At 53.5% G+C, this 18,617-nt stretch overlaps 1 protein-coding gene across 1 annotated transcript in view; it reads right to left on the minus strand.

Annotated features, from left to right (window-relative positions):
* The window catches only part of crebbpb (CREB binding protein b), a 41,156-nt gene that overhangs the window by 9,059 nt on the left and 13,480 nt on the right, over positions 1-18,617 (minus strand). The window contains exons 3-22 of the mRNA XM_067230881.1: positions 14,556-14,708; positions 11,405-11,657; positions 9,671-9,784; positions 8,136-8,366; positions 7,766-7,856; positions 7,477-7,614; positions 7,242-7,359; positions 6,809-7,055; positions 6,488-6,550; positions 6,108-6,229; positions 5,647-5,829; positions 5,168-5,470; positions 4,618-4,803; positions 4,206-4,410; positions 3,932-4,050; positions 3,486-3,725; positions 3,154-3,242; positions 864-944; positions 375-431; positions 167-244 (exon numbers count right to left, since the gene is read on the minus strand). Of these exons, the coding sequence (XP_067086982.1) occupies positions 167-244; positions 375-431; positions 864-944; positions 3,154-3,242; positions 3,486-3,725; positions 3,932-4,050; positions 4,206-4,410; positions 4,618-4,803; positions 5,168-5,470; positions 5,647-5,829; positions 6,108-6,229; positions 6,488-6,550; positions 6,809-7,055; positions 7,242-7,359; positions 7,477-7,614; positions 7,766-7,856; positions 8,136-8,366; positions 9,671-9,784; positions 11,405-11,657; positions 14,556-14,708 (3,071 nt within the window). The remainder of the gene's footprint in view (positions 1-166; positions 245-374; positions 432-863; positions 945-3,153; positions 3,243-3,485; positions 3,726-3,931; positions 4,051-4,205; positions 4,411-4,617; positions 4,804-5,167; positions 5,471-5,646; positions 5,830-6,107; positions 6,230-6,487; positions 6,551-6,808; positions 7,056-7,241; positions 7,360-7,476; positions 7,615-7,765; positions 7,857-8,135; positions 8,367-9,670; positions 9,785-11,404; positions 11,658-14,555; positions 14,709-18,617) is intronic.

The following is an 18,617-nucleotide window of genomic DNA, read 5'->3' on the forward strand; positions in this document are numbered from 1 at the left end:
TCAAACACAGATCCGAGTCGTCTAAATTAAGGAGCGCAAGACTGAGATGGAGGATGAGAAAGAGAGAGGGTGAGAGAAAGTGAGAGGGAGAAGAGCAAGAAGAGAGAGAGAGAGAGGGAAAAGAAAAGAGAGGGAGGGAGAAGAAAAGAGAGAGGGTGGCACTAACCCCGACGGCCAGATGACATCATAGTGCAGCACGCAGATCTGGTGCATCTTCCTTCCACAGTCCTTACATTCAACAAACCTGGAGGAGGGAGGAGAGGAGGGGAAGAGAGAGAGAACATCAGGGTTAAGACACCAGGATCTCAGCCTGCTCCGCCTCCTCCACCAGGGCTCCGCCCGTCCACACGCCCAGGAGTCATGACAACACTCACGGCTCAGGGTCCAACATGTCGTTCTTCTTCTTCTCAAACTGGTCTTTACAGATCATCCTGGAGGCAGAGAGGACCAGAGAGGGGCTTAGTACAGCAGGTGACCGGACCATGAAGCCCACCAAGGGAACAGCAGCCCCAGAACTGGGTCTGATAAGTACTCTTATCAGACCCTACTTGAAGTCATTCAAACACTGAGCTCTATTGTGTGTTTTTCGTTTCGTTCATAGTTGGACTTGTTATTCATTTGGAAGGCGCTTTTATCCGCAGCGATGTACAAACATCAGAAGACTGTGTCACCATAACTGGGCCAATGGGGTGGTCCCCCAAAAAATGGAAGCCACACCCTTCCAACACTCAGAACCAGGCTGCAACTCCTCACACAACCTCACCCAGCAGAGCCAGGCTGAAGTAGAGAAGTCCAGGTTGTGGCTGTGTGTGTGTGTGTGTGTGTGTGTGGCTGTGTGTGTGTGTGTGTGTGTGTGTACTCACGTCTGAGGCTGTGCAGGGTCGTCCCCCAGGGTGACACTGTTTCCCTGGATCTCGTTGAAGCACTTCTCACAGAAGTGGTACCTGTCGGCGACAAGGACATGACATGTGACAGGTAGAGGTGACAGGAGCAGGGTAGAGGTGACAGGTAGAGGTGACAGGAGCAGGGTAGAGGTGACAGGTAGAGGTGACAGGAGCAGGGTAGAGGTGACAGGTAGAGGTGACAGGAAGAGGTGACAGGAGCAGGGTAGAGGTGACAGGTAGAGGTGACAGGAGCAGGGTAGAGGTGACAGGTAGAGGTGACAGGAGCAGGGTAGAGGTGACAGGTAGAGGTGACAGGAAGAGGTGACAGGAGCAGGGTAGAGGTGACAGGTAGAGGTGACAGGAGCAGGGTAGAGGTGACAGGTAGAGGTGACAGGAGCAGGGTAGAGGTGACAGGAAGAGGTGACAGGAGCAGGGTAGAGGTGACAGGTAGAGGTGACAGGAGCAGGGTAGAGGTGACAGGTAGAGGTGACAGGAGCAGGGTAGAGGTGACAGGTAGAGGTAACAGGAGCAGGGTAGAGGTGACAGGTAGAGGTAACAGGAGCAGGGTAGAGGTGACAGGAGCAGGGTAGAGGTGACAGGAGCAGGGTAGAGGTGACAGGTAGAGGTAACAGGAGCAGGGTAGAGGTGACAGGTAGAGGTGACAGGAGCAGGGTAGAGGTGACAGGTAGAGGTGACAGGAAGAGGTGACAGGAGCAGGGTAAAGGTGACAGGAGCAGGGTAGAGGTGACAGGTAGAGGTAAAAGGAGCAGGGTAGAGGTGACAGGTATAGGTGACAGGAAGAGGTGACAGGAGCAGGGTAGAGGTGACAGGTAGAGGTGACAGGTAGAGGTGACAGGAAGAGGTGACAGGAGCAGGGTAGAGGTGACAGGTAGAGGTAACAGGAGCAGGGTAGAGGTGACAGGTAGAGGTAACAGGAGCAGGGTAGAGGTGACAGGAGCAGGGTAAAGGTGACAGGAGCAGGGTAAAGGTGACAGGTAGAGGTAACAGGAGCAGGGTAAAGGTGACAGGAGCAGGGTAGAGGTGACAGGTAGAGGTAACAGGAGCAGGGTAGAGGTGACAGGTAGAGGTGACAGGAAGAGGTGACAGGAGCAGAGTAGAGGTGACAGGTAGAGGTGACAGGTAAAGGTGACAGGAGCAGGGTAGAGGTGACAGGTAGAGGTGACAGGGTCAGGGTAGAAGTGACAGGTAGAGGTGACAGGGGCAGGGTAGAGGTGACAGGTAGAGGTGACAGGTAGAGGTGACAGGGGCAGGGTAGAGGTGACAGGTAGAGGTGACAGGGGCAGGGTAGAGGTGACGGGCAGGGTAGAGGTGACAGGGGCAGGGTAGAGGTGACAGGTAGAGGTGACAGGTGCAGGGTAGAGGTGACAGGGGCAGGGTAGAAGTGACAGGGGCAGGGTAGAAGTGACAGGTAGAGGTGACAGGGGCAGGGTAGAGGTGACAGGTAGAGGTGACAGGGGCAGGGTAGAGGCGACAGGGGCAGGGTAGAGGTGACAGGTAGAGGTGACAGGGGCAGGGTAGAGGTGACAGGTAGAGGTGACAGGGGCAGGGTAGAAGTGACAGGGGCAGGGTAGAGGTGACAGGTAGAGCTGACACGATGCGTGGGACGCTGAGGTGAAAGAGAAACGTAGCGTTTAACGCGGGTTCTGGGGAAGCGTGGGGCTCCCTGGCTGAGGTGAAGAGGGAAGCGCTAGCCATGCATCCGGGTGCATGCGTGTTACTGGATACCACTGAGTAACTTACTACTGAGTTAGGTAGAGCCTGCCACTGGCCAACACGGAGCACTAGGAATGGAACCTACGTCCTTCCATCCAGACTGATGCATTTACTTAAAGTATAAAAGATAAATACATATTTTCCTAAATATCTCCCTGTCTGGAGTGGGGGCACTGACAGCCAGACTGTGACAGCCTGGATAAAACCATGTGTGTGCCATGCGTCCTATCGGAGATGAGGGTTGCAGCAGCCTTCTGTGACCAGAGGGGGGCGCAGTGGAGCTGCTACTGGGGGCCTGGGGGGGTGGCCACAAGCTCCGGAGCTGGTCGGGGGTTCGGACGGCTGCCTGGGCTACTGTCCTGGCTGTGTCACGGGAGGAAGGGATGGGGGGAGGGGTCCTTTCTAAGCACATGGTGTTTGTTTATCCATCTCGGCTGTTGAGGGACAGGTCCTCTGTGGCCTCAACTCAACTCTCCACCCCCCTCCTCGTCCCCCCCCCCCCCCCCCCCTCCCCTCTCCTCTCCCCTCCTCTCACCTGTTCTGGTAGCTGTAGTAGGTACCGTCCCTGGAGATGGTGCAGAGCTGTTTGCCGTAGCAGCACAGGGTCTGGGGGGAAAACTCATACTGGGGGGTAAAGGGCACACGGACACACACACACGGACACACACACACATGGACACACACACACATGGACACACACACACGGAAACAGTTAGAACATAGCTAGGATTAGGGGTGAAGGCATGTTTGGCTACTGACGCATCTAAGCACTGTTATTGGTTCTTCCTACGGCTGAAATGTACACACATGCCTTCCACACCATCAGCAAGTCTCTCCAACTTTTACAGTCCTCCCTCCCTCCCTCACCTTCCGCCCGCAGCAGTAGCCCAGGCCCTGCATGACGGGGTCGATCTCGGACTCGAACACCTCGGCCAGCTTGGAGCAGTACTTGTAGACGCGCGACGTCTTGCGGTTGTACAGCCAGGCGTTGTTGAACATGAGCCAGATGTCGTCCACGTACTGCCAGGGCTCCTGGAACTGGCCCGTGTCCAGCTTCCTCTTGATGCTGGACAGGTCCATGGGAGTCTTCACTATGTCAAAGTAGTCCTGGGGGGACGGAGGGGGATAAATACAGTGAAGGGGAAATGACCCGGGTCTGGGGGTCCAGGAATGCCACACATAGCAGCTCACTGTGTGAGTATCTATGTCATGCATGTCTGCGCGAGAGAAGCGTGGTGTGTCGGTGCACATGGGTATCTGTGTGTGTGTGTATCTAAGCCTGTGTGTGTGTGCGCGTGTGTGCGTGTCCTCACCGGGATGCCCAGCAGCATGGGGTCCACAGGCTGTCTGAAGGGCAGGGACTCAGGGTCCTGGCGGTACAGAGCCTCCAGGGTGGGCATGAGGGCCTGGCGCAGCTCCTCAGGCTTGAAGACTTGAGGGGGGGGGGGGGGGGGGGGGGGGGGGGAGACAGGCTGGAGGTTAGACATGAGCACAGAGAACCTGGCCTCGGCCTTTATAGGACACTCTCGGGGGGGGAGGGGGGGGGTGAGTGTGTACATGTACGTGTGTGTGTGTGTGTGTCCTCACTTTTCTTGCGGTTCTGGGTGGGGGAGGTGGAGGCCACTGTGCCGTTGGCCCCGCCCTCATCCTCCTCTTTGGGTTCAGTCTTCACGCCAGGCTTCCTGTCCTCCGCGTCCATCGACTTCCTGTCCTCCACGTCCATCGGCTCATGCTTTGGTTCCAGCCTGTCTGGCTCCTCCTTCTTCACAGACAGGGGTTTGGTATCTTCATCCTGTGTGTGTGTGTGTGTGTGTGTGTGTGTGTGTGGGGGGGGGGGGAGTTAGAGAAGGACCCAGTTCAGTAGGAGTATTGTTGCTTTTTAAATAATGACTTAATACCAATCCTATCGATTCCATCTATCTAAATAGCATATAACAGAATACTTGACTTTTCCCCGTAAACGCCACGGGCAGCGTGGGCTTGCGGCGAGGTCCCTTACCTCCATTTTAAAGTGGGCCTGCTTCTTCCCTGAGCCGCTGCCGCGCTCCTCCTCTTCCTCCTCCTCATCCTCCTCCTTCAGCTGCTCGTCCTTGGCCCCGGGCAGGGCCTGCTGGGAGTGGACCTCCGCCACCGAGCCCGGGGTGGGCACACGGTGGTCCACGCTGGCCACCGGCCCCTGGGACAGCTGGGGGGGGGGGGGGGGGGGGGAAGGAGAGAAAGGGGGTGGAGGGAGAGAGGGGGAAAGAGAGGAGATGGAGGGCAGGGGTGGAGGGAGAGAGGAGGTGGAGGGTAGGGATGGAGGGAGAGGAGAGGGAGAGAGACATTAGGCGCACCGTCGGATCAGAAAAGCTGGAGGCGGGAGAGAACCCGGAGTCATCTGTCCAATGTGAGCGACGTCTCGTTTCAGGACACTCTAAATCACTTTCAAATGGGAATGCGAGTCGTGTCTGTGAATGGAACCAGGTGTGGCTGGGTTATGGGAAGGCAGGGGGGGGAGGAGAAGGAGAGGGGGGGGGGGGGGAGAAGGAGAGGGGGGGGGGGGGTCTCACCGGCGTCCTGGGGAGCTGAGGCAGGCTCTGCCCCGCCTGGGGCTCCGCCTGGGGCTGCAGGGGCGTGTGCGGCCGGGAGGGGGCGGGGGGAGGCGTGCCCAGGGCGGAGGCAGAGGGGGGGCCGTGGGTGGGGGTGGAGGCGGGCCCGCAGCCGGCGGGGGTGGAGGGTTGGGCCTGGGGGGGCGCGGGCGGGGCGTGGTGCTGTAGGGCGGAGGCGGGCGGCGGCGGGGTGGCGCGGAGGGAGGGCGGGGCCAGCTGGGGACCCAGGGAGCTGAGCGCGTTCAGGGGGAGGCTAGAGTTCTGCTGCAGGGGGGGGGGGGGAGGAGGAGGGAGGAGGGGGAGGGAGGGCACAGGACACGATTGGTTAGAGCTCTCTCAGACATGAACACACACACACGAAAGCGCAGCTAGCGTCCTCGGGGAGTGAACCCTGCGCAGACGACTTCCGGGGTTCGACTGGGTAGGCTACGCCTCCTCACCTGAGTGACAGCTGCCTGGGCCGACGGCTGGCCGGGGTTGACGTTCATGCCCCCGCCCCCCGCGGGGGGGAACTGGCTCTGGGGCAGGAACTGGCCCTGGTTGGCTGTCTGGCCCACCATGCTGTTGGGGTGAGCCCCCATCATGCCTTGGGACTGGGGCATCCTGGAGGGGGACATTCCCATCTGGGGGGACGGGGGGGGGCGGGGGAAGAGGACAAAAGAGAGAGGGGGGGGGGGAATAAATAAATGACAGGTGGAGGGAGGATGAGAGAGAGAGAGAGGGAGTGAGAGATAGGAGGAAGGGTGGATGAGAGAGAGAGAGAGGGAGTGAGAGATAGGAGGAAGGGTGGATGAGAGAGAGAGGGAGTGAGAGATAGGAGGAAGGGTGGATGAGAGAGAGAGAGAGGGAGTGAGAGATAGGAGGAAGGGAGGATGAGAGAGAGAGAGAGGTGGAGTCTCACCGCTGGGACCGAGCCCATGCTGATCTGCTGGGGGTGGGTCATGGGGGAGGCGGCCCGCGGCCCCATGGGTGTCTGGGACATCTGCACGCTCTGCATCGCCATGGGGTTGAACTGATTCAGTCCTGTGGGACACACACACACATTAAGCAGTGGGTTAACACCACTCGGGAATAGAGGTGGGCGGGTGGTGTAATTAAGTCTCCCCTGCGCCCCATAATCAACTTAGTTGAAACGCAAACCCACAACCTCCACCCCATTTTCTGCCCGCCTGTTTGAGTCACAGCGTGTGTCTGAGGACATGTGTCCAAACTTTTGACTGGTACTGTATGTTTCAGAGTGGAGATTATCAGTCGGGGGGGGGGGGGGGGGGGGGGGGTTACCTTGGGACACCTGCATGCGGTTCATGAGCTGATTTGGCACATTGGGCATAGGCACCGGTCCATCTGAGAGAGAGCGAGAGACGGAGAAAGACAACGAGAGGGAGAGAGAGTTGGTCAAACGGGTCTTTCAGCAAGTGGACAGATGGGCTTGCTCTCTGCAGCCCTCCCATCCCCGTGCTCCGCCATGTTCACACAGACACGTCTGACAGGGACTCGTGCAGCTGGACCCTCTGGTGTGTACGAGACCTGGTGTACAAACAGCAGGACGGGCTAGGGGCAGGTTCTGATAGGCCAGAGTGAGCTGGGGAGGCGGGCTCTTACTGGTCGGCCTTGGGGCCTGATTGGGGCCCATGGCGTTGGGCTGGGCCATGCCGGGCTGGGCCATGCCGGGCTGGGCCATGCCGGGCTGGGCCATGCCGGGCTGGGCCATGCCGGGCTGGGCCATGCCGGGCTGGGCCATGCCGGGCTGGGCCATGCCGGGCTGCTTCTGCAGTCGAGACCTCCTCTTCTCCTCCAGCTCCTTCTGGATTTTGTAGATCTTCTCAGCCAGGAAGTGGTAGTACTCGTCCTAGAATGGGCACAGAAGAACATATTTAAATTTTTTAGGTCAACGTCAACCTCAACTGTTTCCTGTGCTGAAAAGCACCGTCGAGTGAATTTATTTATGTCTGATGACATGATTTTTCTCATGTGGTATGGTGTCCTAATATGTGTCACAAGTGTGTGTGTATGTGTGTGTACAGGCGGTCCCTACCCTGCTGTTGGCTGACTCGTACATGTCCCCCTCCACCTTCCTGGCGTAGGCCACCAGGTTCTCCATCCTCCTGTCCTTCAGCGCGGCCGGGTCCGGGGTGGGGAAGATGGCTTGTACTCTGGGAGAGAACGAGAACAGGAGGGGGGTGGGGGTGGGGGGGGGAAAACGTCAGGCGGGCCCTGGGAGGGGTCACGCTGGGGGGGGGGGGTAGAGGACAGGGCGCGGGGGGACTCACAGCTTGTGCACCAGGTGAGTGCGGAGGTCCTGAGTGACGTGCTCGTGCCACGCCTTCCTCACCCCGGAGGAGGACAGGGGCGTGGCCGCCGGCAGGGTCCCCATGCTGCCCGGCACCGACCCGTCTGGCATCAGCTGACTGTGGGGACGAGAGAGAGAGAGACAGAGAGAGAGAGACAGAGAGACAGAGAGAGAGAGAGAGATTCTGGTGAGCGAGGACGCTGAGAGAACCCGTAAACTGGGCAGGACGTGGAGAGGCTAGAGTTCCCTCTGGTGACTGGAGGACTCACTTGTTGAGGGACGAGGGGAGGGAGTCTGAGTGCATGCTGCCCTGCTCCGACGACACGCCCATGCCTCCTGGCATGCTCATCTGGCTGGTGCCTGAGAGAGAGAGAGAGAGAGAGAGAGAGAGAGAGAGAGAGAGAGAGAGAGAGAGAGTTAGAGAGAGAGAGAGAGAGAGAGAGTTAGAGAGAGAGAGAGAGAGAGTTAGAGAGAGAGTTAGAGAGAGAGAGACAGAGAGACAGAGAGAGTTAGAGAGACGAGGGGTTTGAGAAAGAGGGTGAAGTCTGTGTGTGGAGAGCGTGGTACCTAGTGCGTTGAGTTTGTGTGTATGTATTTGTGTGTGTGTGTGTGTGTGTGGACAGTACGTCAGTGTGGTACCTAGTGCGTTGAGGGAGCGCAGCTGCTGGTGCTGGGGGCCCTGGGGCCCCCCCTGGGGGTTCTGCTGTCCGGGGGACTGGTTCCCGTAGGGCAGGCCCAGCGCCGCGTAGGCCCTCTGCATGGAGCTGGGGTCGATGTGGGTGGTGCTGGTGATGGAGGGGGCGCTGGGCGGACCCGAGCCCACCGCACTGATGGAGGCCTGCAGGCTGGAGCCCGGGGAGCCCAGCATGGCTGCAGGGACGGGGGGGAGAGAACGTTTACATTCCTGTTCATCTGTATTGGATGATAAAAGAACTTCCTGAAACATTGCAACTAATTAGAACAAAAAATAAAGAAATAAAATCCTAACACTATAAATATATGCACGTATATATTTCTTTTTGTGACTAAATACGTATTTGACATTTAAATCCACATGTGCAGGTAAGTGGGGGTTTCCCTGGGCTCCAGGCCTCAGAGCTGAGCGGTGACAGCAGGAGCATGCTGTCGCCCCTCTGCAGGGGCATTTAAACCAGTCACAGGGCCTCCGACCAATCAGAGCACAGCCTCTGAGAGCGGGCCCCTCCCCCCTGCCCGGGTGTCGGGTTGCCCCGGCGGTCCACAGGAATCCACTCGGACGCAACGGCTTTTCGCAGCCAGCGAGCCTGTACAGAGCAGGGCTGGGAGGAGGGAGAGCCGCCTGCAGGTGGCGCCACTGAACACCAAACACAGCCAGACCGGCCTGTCCTGTCCGTCACCGAGTCTATCCTCCGTCACCGAGTCTATCCTCCGTCACCGAGTCTATCCTCCGTCACCGAGTCTATCCTCCGTCACCGAGTCTATCCTCCGTCACCGAGTCTATCCTCCGTCACCGTGTCTATCTTCCGTCACCGAGTCTATCCTCCGTCACCTATCCTGGTAACTAGTCCCATGTACCTGCTGGTCACTAGTCCCGTCTACCTGCTGGTCGCTAGTCCAGTCTACCTGCTGGTCGCTAGTCCCGTCTACCTGCTGGTCGCTAGTCCCGTCTACCTGCTGGTCGCTAGTCCCGTCTACCTGCTGGTCACTAGTCCCGTCTACCTGCTGGTCACTAGTCCTGTCTACCTGCTGGTCACTAGTCCTGTCTACCTGCTGGTCGCTAGTCCCGTCTACCTGCTGGTCGCTAGTCCCGTCTACCTGCTGGTCGCTAGTCCCGTCTACCTGCTGGTCGCTAGTCCCGTCTACCTGCTGGTCGCTAGTCCCGTCTACCTGCTGGTCACTAGTCCCGTCTACCTGCTGGTCACTAGTCCTGTCTACCTGCTGGTCACTAGTCCCATCTACCTGCTGGTCACTAGTCCCGTCTACCTGCTGGTCACTAGTCCTGTCTACCCTGCTGGTCACTAGTCCTGTCTACCCTGCTGGTCACTAGTCCTGTCTACCTGCTGGTCACTAGTCCTGTCTACCTGCTGGTTACTAGTCCTCTCTCCCTGCTGGTGTAGTCCTGTTCTCTATTCCAGGTATGGTTGTTACCCGTGGTAACGTAGCTGGACTGAGCATGCTCAGTCAGGGTTACTCACGCTGCTGGGTCCTCTTGTCGCTGGCGTTCTTCAGCGGCAGGCAGACAGGACAGTCGTGCCGCGTGCAGTTCTTCCAGTGGGAGATGATCTGTCTGGACGAGGCACAGTGGGCCACTGTGTGTGTGAGGGGGGGAGAGAGGGAGATGGAGAGAGGGAGATGGAGAGAGGGAGATGGAGAGAGGGAGATGGAGAGAGAGAGGGGACTTATTCAGCACTGCGTTGGAAGAGAATTGAACAGTTGAGAGAGAAACAGGGCCGAGAGTCATTGGGGTTGTGTGAAGAGCATTCAAGTATAGTGGAAGTGAACTAATAAAGGTAATAAGGACTCAAAAGCCTGATAATCAGATTGTAGACGTCATGGAGTAACAGGGATCAAACTCCACGAGACAAGAAAGTTAAACGTGTTTTATCCACAACCTGAGGGGGGGAAAACAGATTTTCTTCAGTGAATAAATACATTTATCTTGAAGAAAAATTTAATAAAATACCCACTTAGCACGGCCCTTGAGAACGTTTTTTTTCTCTTCTCAAATACAAAGATAAAATACAACTACAAGACGAAAAAGGTACTTAAAGTGAAGGGCGACCGAACAAGTCTGGTCGCTAGGTCTAACTCCTCCAGCCATTAGCCTCCCCCACTCCTATCAGCAATATTGAGGACAGGGGTCTGAGGACAGGGGTCAGAGGTCGGGGCCCTACCACCCCCCCAGACATGCCGAGCCCTCCCTGGAGCCGCCGGTCCAGAGGCCCCACCCACGGAGACGAGAGCAGCTCCACTGTTTACACTGGGCCTAAGCACCCAGGCAGGCTTTTAAAACAAGTCACAGATTTATGTTTGCTGGCGTCTTGCACCAATGAGGGAACTTAACAGTCCTAGGGCGGGGGGAGGAGTGGTGGGGGGGGGGGGGGAGAACAGTGAGCATCCGTACAGTTTAGGTAAACGTTTCAACTTTGTGAGGTGTTGTGAGCGTAACTACAGACAGAACAAGACAGAAGCGCTGGTTTAAGGCAAGGCCCAGGCCCGGTTTCATTTAATCTTTTCATTTTTTTTGTTTCTATTTTGCACTACAAAAGGGCTTGCGAAAAGGTTGGTTTGTGACAAAGCAAAGTGGTTTTTTGATGTAAAAAATAAACAGCATAAATGAGATTGAGCGAGTTGCAGTACTTGGGAAACAAATATGGGATGCAAAAATTGCATTTAGTTCATTTACAATTTGTTGTCTGCTTAAGAAGAACCGAATAAATAAAATAAAACGATCTACAGAATGTACTATTCTGCATGCCATAATATTCTTTTGCATCACATCATATTGCGTGGAATCACGCATGGTTGAATAAAATCGTGTCGAATCGTATCGAATCGCACTGCATCGCAATAGGGGTGAATCGTATCGCATCGCAAGTTGCTTCATATCCTATCAGATAGTTGTCAATGCATCCAGATGTGTACTGCATCAAACTCGGTGATGGAGATGCACTTCCATAACAGTCAGTGCAGAAGATAACCAAGGTCTGCAAGTACACAGTTTAACACTTCTAGAGGGGTTAGGGCCGAAGAACCATCTGGGGCACAACACACAGCTAAACAATAACATGCATGATTCTGTGATTCTATCTATACGGGCAGGAATTTCAATCTATTCCACTCAGGTGCAAGAGTAACTCAAGAATGTGACGACCCCCCCCACGCAACCCCAACTAACCTCCCCCAAACCCCCACCCCCACCGACTCACCCTGGCAGGACTTGCCGGCCTGGCAGTGGGTCATGTGGTTGAGGACGTTCTTCATGGTGCGGCAGTGGGGCAGGGCGCAGGCCCGCACCTCCCCGTTGGCCTGCTCCCGCCGCTGGCACTTGTGGGCGTGGAGGAGCAGCACCAGCTGCTGCTGGATCAGCTTGCGCTTCTCCGGGTCGGCCGTGGGGCCCGCGGCCACGCCCGCCCCGCCAGGCACCATGCCCACCGCCGACACCTGCTGCTGCATCTGGGCCTGAGGAGACACCGGGGGGTGGGGTGATTAGAGGAGCGATGGAGGTTTCGGGGGTTGGTTCTCTTAGGCCAACAGGTGCCATCGATACTACACAGTAAGAGTGTGAGCGAGTGAGAAACAGAGAGAGACGTGAGAGTAAAGGTGTAGTCTGCATAGAAAGAGGGCGACTGAGTGAGAGAAACAGAGAGACAGGGTAATTGCGGCAGGGAATCGATATTTCTTTCTTTTTTTATCGCTAAACCAAAAGAAGAAGAACAAGGCCTGTTAAACACAACCGCAAGCAGGTTGTGCAAATGATTCCCTGAACATTTTGCAAAAATAAAAGGCAGCAAAACTATTTCCTGGCTTGATTTAGTGTGTTTCCTGTTCCTGGAAAAAAAGGTTTTGCATGCAGCCTGACTGTTTGTTTAGTGCCTTGAAAGAGTTACTCTCCTGTTACCCCTCCCTCTCTTTTCCACTATCCCTCTCTCCCTCTCTCGCACTCTTACCCCATTTCTCTCTCACCCCCCCCCCCCCCTTTTTGGCTCTCCCTCATCTCCTCCTTTCCCTCTCTCTGCCCCTCTCTCTCTCTGTGTGAAACTATGATAATCGTTCAGCAGTATCTGGAGGCCTCATGACGAATGCTTCTCCCCTCTGGTTCATTTTTCATCCACGGGCCCCAACGGACAGACCGAGAGGAATCCTGAATAATCGTTCCAATACCTTGGCAAGTGGACCGGTCCACGAGAACGCATCTGTTGACTTCAGTTGGCCCCTTGTGGGGCTCGTTCCATTTCTAGCGCTAGCGAGGAGGGATGCTCATTAGGAAAAAAGATCTTGAACGATAACCGTCGATCATTAACGACCACTAACTTTGAACCGACAAGATTATACATGTAGAATGGATGAGTGTCTGACCAATAAATAAATAAATACCAATACAACAAATGTTAGTTTTCCCCCCCAAAGGGATTGATTTTCAAATAGCAGCATAAACAACAGAACAAAAACTGTTTTACAAAACAATAACCCATTGAAGCGAGAGCGCTGGCTGCATGATTGGCGGCTATAACTACACGGAAGTACAGTTATTATTTTATTTAGTTTAGTTAATTTGCTACTGCTTCATAATGAAAACGGAGATTGTCACTTTTTTTGGAAGGTGAAAAGTTGCTAAATATAGCTGTGTTGTCGCTAAATTGGCAACACTGTTTAACCAATTGCAGGGCTCTCAAGTCTCACGCATTCGTGAGACTGGCGCATTTCAACCATTTCTCACGCAACATCTTGCATTTCTCACGCTGAGAAGGGATAGCTTGCCCTGCTATATACCATGAATGGAATTAATCTCACGTCAGACTTTTGATCAAACTTGAGAGCCCCCGCGATAGTATTAACCGGTAAACATTCGTATTGTTGGTTAGCGGTTACACGGTTAATAATGAGCATCCCTACCAGCGAGCGCAGTTCGTTTTTTACGTCTGAACGATAACAAAACGCAGCTGTGCGGAAACTCTTCGTAAAATATGTTCCAGCCAAAAACGGGAATACGACAACCGACTTCAGACCCCAGCCTCTTCCAGCCTCTGGAGGACGCAGCGGGTGTTTTTGGCTGTGACTAGCAGTTCTACGGCTCTATAATTGGTCCCGCGGCCCGCAATAATTGCTTGCATGTACCATTGTGAATTTGCGCTTGTTTATTGTTGCGTCGACATTTTAATTACTACATGTGTGCCTTGATAAATTAAGTGGTTAAATTCCCCTCAAATTATCCTAACCTTTATAAAAAAACGGGTTGTTAAAAATGATCAATAACTATCCCTATCAACTGAAATGAAACATTTTATTGTGATATGTTGCTCAGCTGCGCCCTAGTACCACGTACTAAACAGTGCATACAATGCAGTATAATTATAGTTAAGTGAGTGTGGAGGGATAGAGTGGAGACTAGGAGTCTAGAAATGTAAATGTCACCAGGCACAGGGTGTGTGATGTCACCAGGCACAGGGTGTGTGATGTCACCAGGCACAGGGTGTGTGATGTCACCAAGCCCTGGGTGTGTGGGAGTGGGCGATTAAGACTGTGAGTGAGAGAGTGAGAGAGTAAGTGAAGAGGTGTCAGTGAGAGAGTGCAGGGGCGCAGGCTTTATGACACGTGGATGGGACGTGTCACTTCCTGAGAAAGGGCAAATCTGCCCCTGCCCCCACCATGACTTAAAGATGCTGTAAAGCAGAACTGAAAATGAGTTTTAAGTTTATCCCACCACAGAGGAATGTGTTAACTACCCATCCAAATTCAAAAAAACAAAACAAGAAAACACAGACAAGTGTGTTAGGCTTTGAAATCATTAGAAAATCAGCAGTCTTCTCTGCTTGAGACTGGGGGGGCGTGTCGCCTGAAGAAGTTGAAGCGCCGCCTCCTCGAATTTATTTAATTTAGCAACAACAGCAACAACTAGCTAAATCAATCGCAGATATCAGAACAGGCCTACCTTCAGTCTCTGAGTGTTTTATGTGTTAATTACTTTGTCTTTGCATTGTACCAGCTGAGTAACAGAATGCAGGTTATATAAACCGTCTGAGATCTGACGTAGATAGGTGGCTGTGACGTAGATAGGTGGGTTTTGCCCCGCCTATACAAAACCTGAGCGGAAAACGGGTGAGAAACTCTTCAACGGTTTAACTCCACATTTCAGTGCGGCAAAGTTTTAGAGCTTTGCACATGCTTTCAGCAACTCATTTCACACGTATATAATGTACTGAGACGCAAATCATGGAATTTGCTTGACAGCATCTTTAAGAAAATCCTATTTAACGGCTGCATCAAAAGAAAAGCTGCCTCACCCCCATTTGAAAACAAAACTACGAGTGACTGAGTGAGTGTGTGAGTGTGTATGTAAGGGTGGATGGCACCACTCACCAGGTTGGCCACGGTGCTGGCCCCCTTCAGGTCGCTGGGGAAGGGAGCCAGACTGTTGGCCTGCAGGGCCGCCTTGTTCTGCAGCTGCTGCACCCCCACCTGCTGCACCCCCACCTGGCCGTACTGCTGCCCGAACGCTCCGCCCATGCCCATCTGGGGGGGGGGGAGGGGGGGGGGGGGGGGAAGAAACACAGCCTTCAGCGGACAAGGGAGTCACATCCAGCCAGACAGCCAATGTTACTGCCTCACAAGTTACAGCCATTATTCTTTTCCCGGCGGCACCACAACACCAAGGTGTTTCCTGAGTGAGTGGTTTGGCCGTGGGTCTAATCTCTTGTGGCTAGGTGTTAGGACATTTTCATGCATCGGTGCAATTGAGAGTACTAGCATAGCTGGTTTATGCACTGAACCGGCAATGAATCAATCAATCAATCTAATCATTCAATCAGTCGACACTACAGCAACCAGCTGACAGGAGCCAGGCTGAGATTCAGGGGAAGACCAGGGCCCACAGCTGTGGTCTGGCTGGCGATGGGCCTGGCAGGGGTTGAGATAGAGGAAGTGATGCCCTGCTGAAAATCACATTCTCAGCCCTCTCTCACACCATCTGACCAGAATGAAGACCAACAGCAAACCCAGTCATGTGTCTGACTGGCTTCCAAACAGAGGTGATAAAAACACACTCTGAAACCAAAATCGCCCGTTATTCTGTACTCTACACTGCCATCTACTAGGGATGCACCGAATCCAGGATTCGGTTTCGGCCGAATGTTGGGCTTTTTGACTACGGAAGGTGTTTCACGTAGGTGGACCGTTCAATGCAGTAAGCTGAGAGAAAGTGAAAATGGAACTTGTGAGCAGAAAGAGTGTTGTTTGGCAGGGGGCACTTTCAGTCAATAGAAGGCGATTCAAGTCGAGCTACATGTTCAATTTGCAATGCCGATTTGTCTCGTGGTGGCAAGGAGCCTAAACAATACACAAGATCTCTGCTTTTAAAACATTTGCGGAAGAAACATCCGAAAGAAATTCAAGAAATCTAAAAGTCTAATATTTGGGATATTGATTGGATCTGAGAGGGCATATGGTAATTGTCAAAATAGTTTTTCCCACTTGTCTTTCTGGCATAATGTTGCGTAGGCCTATTCTTTTTTATTTTCCCAGTTAAAATAAAATGAAAATACAGTGGACTGTGGACGTTGTTTACTTCATTAATGTGTTTACTGTGTTAATGGACTGAGGATGGGAGGAGGATTCGGTATTCGGTTTCTGCAGAATCAGTGGATTCGGTATTCGTCCGAACCCCAAAAATCTGGATTCGGTGCATCCCTGGTATCTACACACTGCCATCTACACTCTGCCATCTACACTCTGCCATCTACACTCTGCCATCTACACTCTGCCATCTACACTCTGCCATCTACACTCTGCCATCTACACTCTGCCATCTACACTCTGCCATCTACACTCTGCCATCTACACTCTGCCATCTACACTCTGCCATCTACACTCTGCCATCTACACTCTGCCATCTACACACTGCCATCTACACACTGCCATCTACACTCTGCCATCTACACACTGCCATCTACACACTGCCATCTACACACTGCCATCTACACACTGCCATCTACACACTGCCATCTACACACTGCCATCTACACACTGCCATCTACACACTGCCATCTACACACTGCCATCTACACACTGCCATCTACACTCTGCCATCTACACTCTGCCATCTACACTCTGCCATCTACACTCTGCCATCTACACTCTGCCATCTACACTCTGCCATCTACACTCTGCCATCTACACTCTGCCATCTACACTCTGCCATCTACACTCTGCCATCTACACTCTGCCATCTACACTCTGCCATCTACACTCTGCCATCTACACTCTGCCATCTACACTCTGCCATCTACACTCTGCCATCTACACTCTGCCATCTACACTCTGCCATCTACACTCTGCCATCTACACTCTGCCATCTACACTCTGCCATCTACACTCTGCCATCTACACTCTGCCATCTACACTCTGCCATCTACACACTGCCATCTACACTCTGCCATCTACACTCTGCCATCTACACTCTGCCATCTACACTCTGCCATCTACACACTGCCATCTACACACTGCCATCTACACACTGCCATCTACACACTGGTATCTACACTCTGGTATCTACACTCTGCCATCTACACTCTGCCATCTACACTCTGCCATCTACACTCTGCCATCTACACTCTGCCATCTACACTCTGCCATCTACACTCTGCCATCTACACTCTGCCATCTACACTCTGCCATCTACACTCTGCCATCTACACTCTGCCATCTACACTCTGCCATCTACACTCTGCCATCTACACTCTGCCATCTACACTCTGCCATCTACACTCTGCCATCTACACTCTGCCATCTACACTCTGCCATCTACACTCTGCCATCTACACTCTGCCATCTACACTCTGCCATCTACACTCTGCCATCTACACTCTGCCATCTACACTCTGCCATCTACACTCTGCCATCTACACTCTGCCATCTACACTCTGCCATCTACACTCTGCCATCTACACTCTGCCATCTACACTCTGCCATCTACACTCTGCCATCTACACTCTGCCATCTACACTCTGCCATCTACACTCTGCCATCTACACTCTGCCATCTACACTCTGCCATCTACACTCTGCCATCTACACTCTGCCATCTACACTCTGCCATCTACACTCTGCCATCTACACTCTGCCATCTACACTCTGCCATCTACACTCTGCCATCTACACTCTGCCATCTACACTCTGCCATCTACACTCTGCCATCTACACTCTGCCATCTACACTCTGCCATCTACACTCTGCCATCTACACTCTGCCATCTACACTCTGCCATCTACACTCTGCCATCTACACTCTGCCATCTACACTCTGCCATCTACACTCTGCCATCTACACTCTGCCATCTACACTCTGCCATCTACACTCTGCCATCTACACTCTGCCATCTACACTCTGCCATCTACACTCTGCCATCTACACTCTGCCATCTACACACTGCCATCTACACTCTGCCATCTACACTCTGCCATCTACACTCTGCCATCTACACTCTGCCATCTACACACTGCCATCTACACACTGCCATCTACACTCTGGTATCTACACTCTGGTATCTACACTCTGGTATCTACACACTGCCATCTACACTCTGCCATCTACACTCTGCCATCTACACTCTGCCATCTACACTCTGCCATCTACACTCTGCCATCTACACTCTGCCATCTACACTCTGCCATCTACACTCTGCCATCTACACTCTGCCATCTACACTCTGCCATCTACACTCTGCCATCTACACTCTGCCATCTACACTCTGCCATCTACACTCTGCCATCTACACTCTGCCATCTACACTCTGCCATCTACACTCTGCCATCTACACTCTGCCATCTACACTCTGCCATCTACACTCTGCCATCTACACTCTGCCATCTACACTCTGCCATCTACACTCTGCCATCTACACTCTGCCATCTACACTCTGCCATCTACACTCTGCCATCTACACTCTGCCATCTACACTCTGCCATCTACACTCTGCCATCTACACTCTGCCATCTACACTCTGCCATCTACACTCTGCCATCTACACTCTGCCATCTACACTCTGCCATCTACACTCTGCCATCTACACTCTGCCATCTACACTCTGCCATCTACACTCTGCCATCTACACTCTGCCATCTACACTCTGCCATCTACACTCTGCCATCTACACTCTGCCATCTACACTCTGCCATCTACACTCTGCCATCTACACTCTGCCATCTACACTCTGCCATCTACACTCTGCCATCTACACTCTGCCATCTACACTCTGCCATCTACACTCTGCCATCTACACTCTGCCATCTACACTCTGCCATCTACACTCTGCCATCTACACTCTGCCATCTACACTCTGCCATCTACACTCTGCCATCTACACTCTGCCATCTACACTCTGCCATCTACACTCTGCCATCTACACTCTGCCATCTACACTCTGCCA

Source organism: Osmerus mordax, chromosome 3 (assembly GCF_038355195.1).
Source record: "Osmerus mordax isolate fOsmMor3 chromosome 3, fOsmMor3.pri, whole genome shotgun sequence".
Classification (NCBI taxonomy): Eukaryota; Metazoa; Chordata; class Actinopteri; order Osmeriformes; family Osmeridae; genus Osmerus; species Osmerus mordax.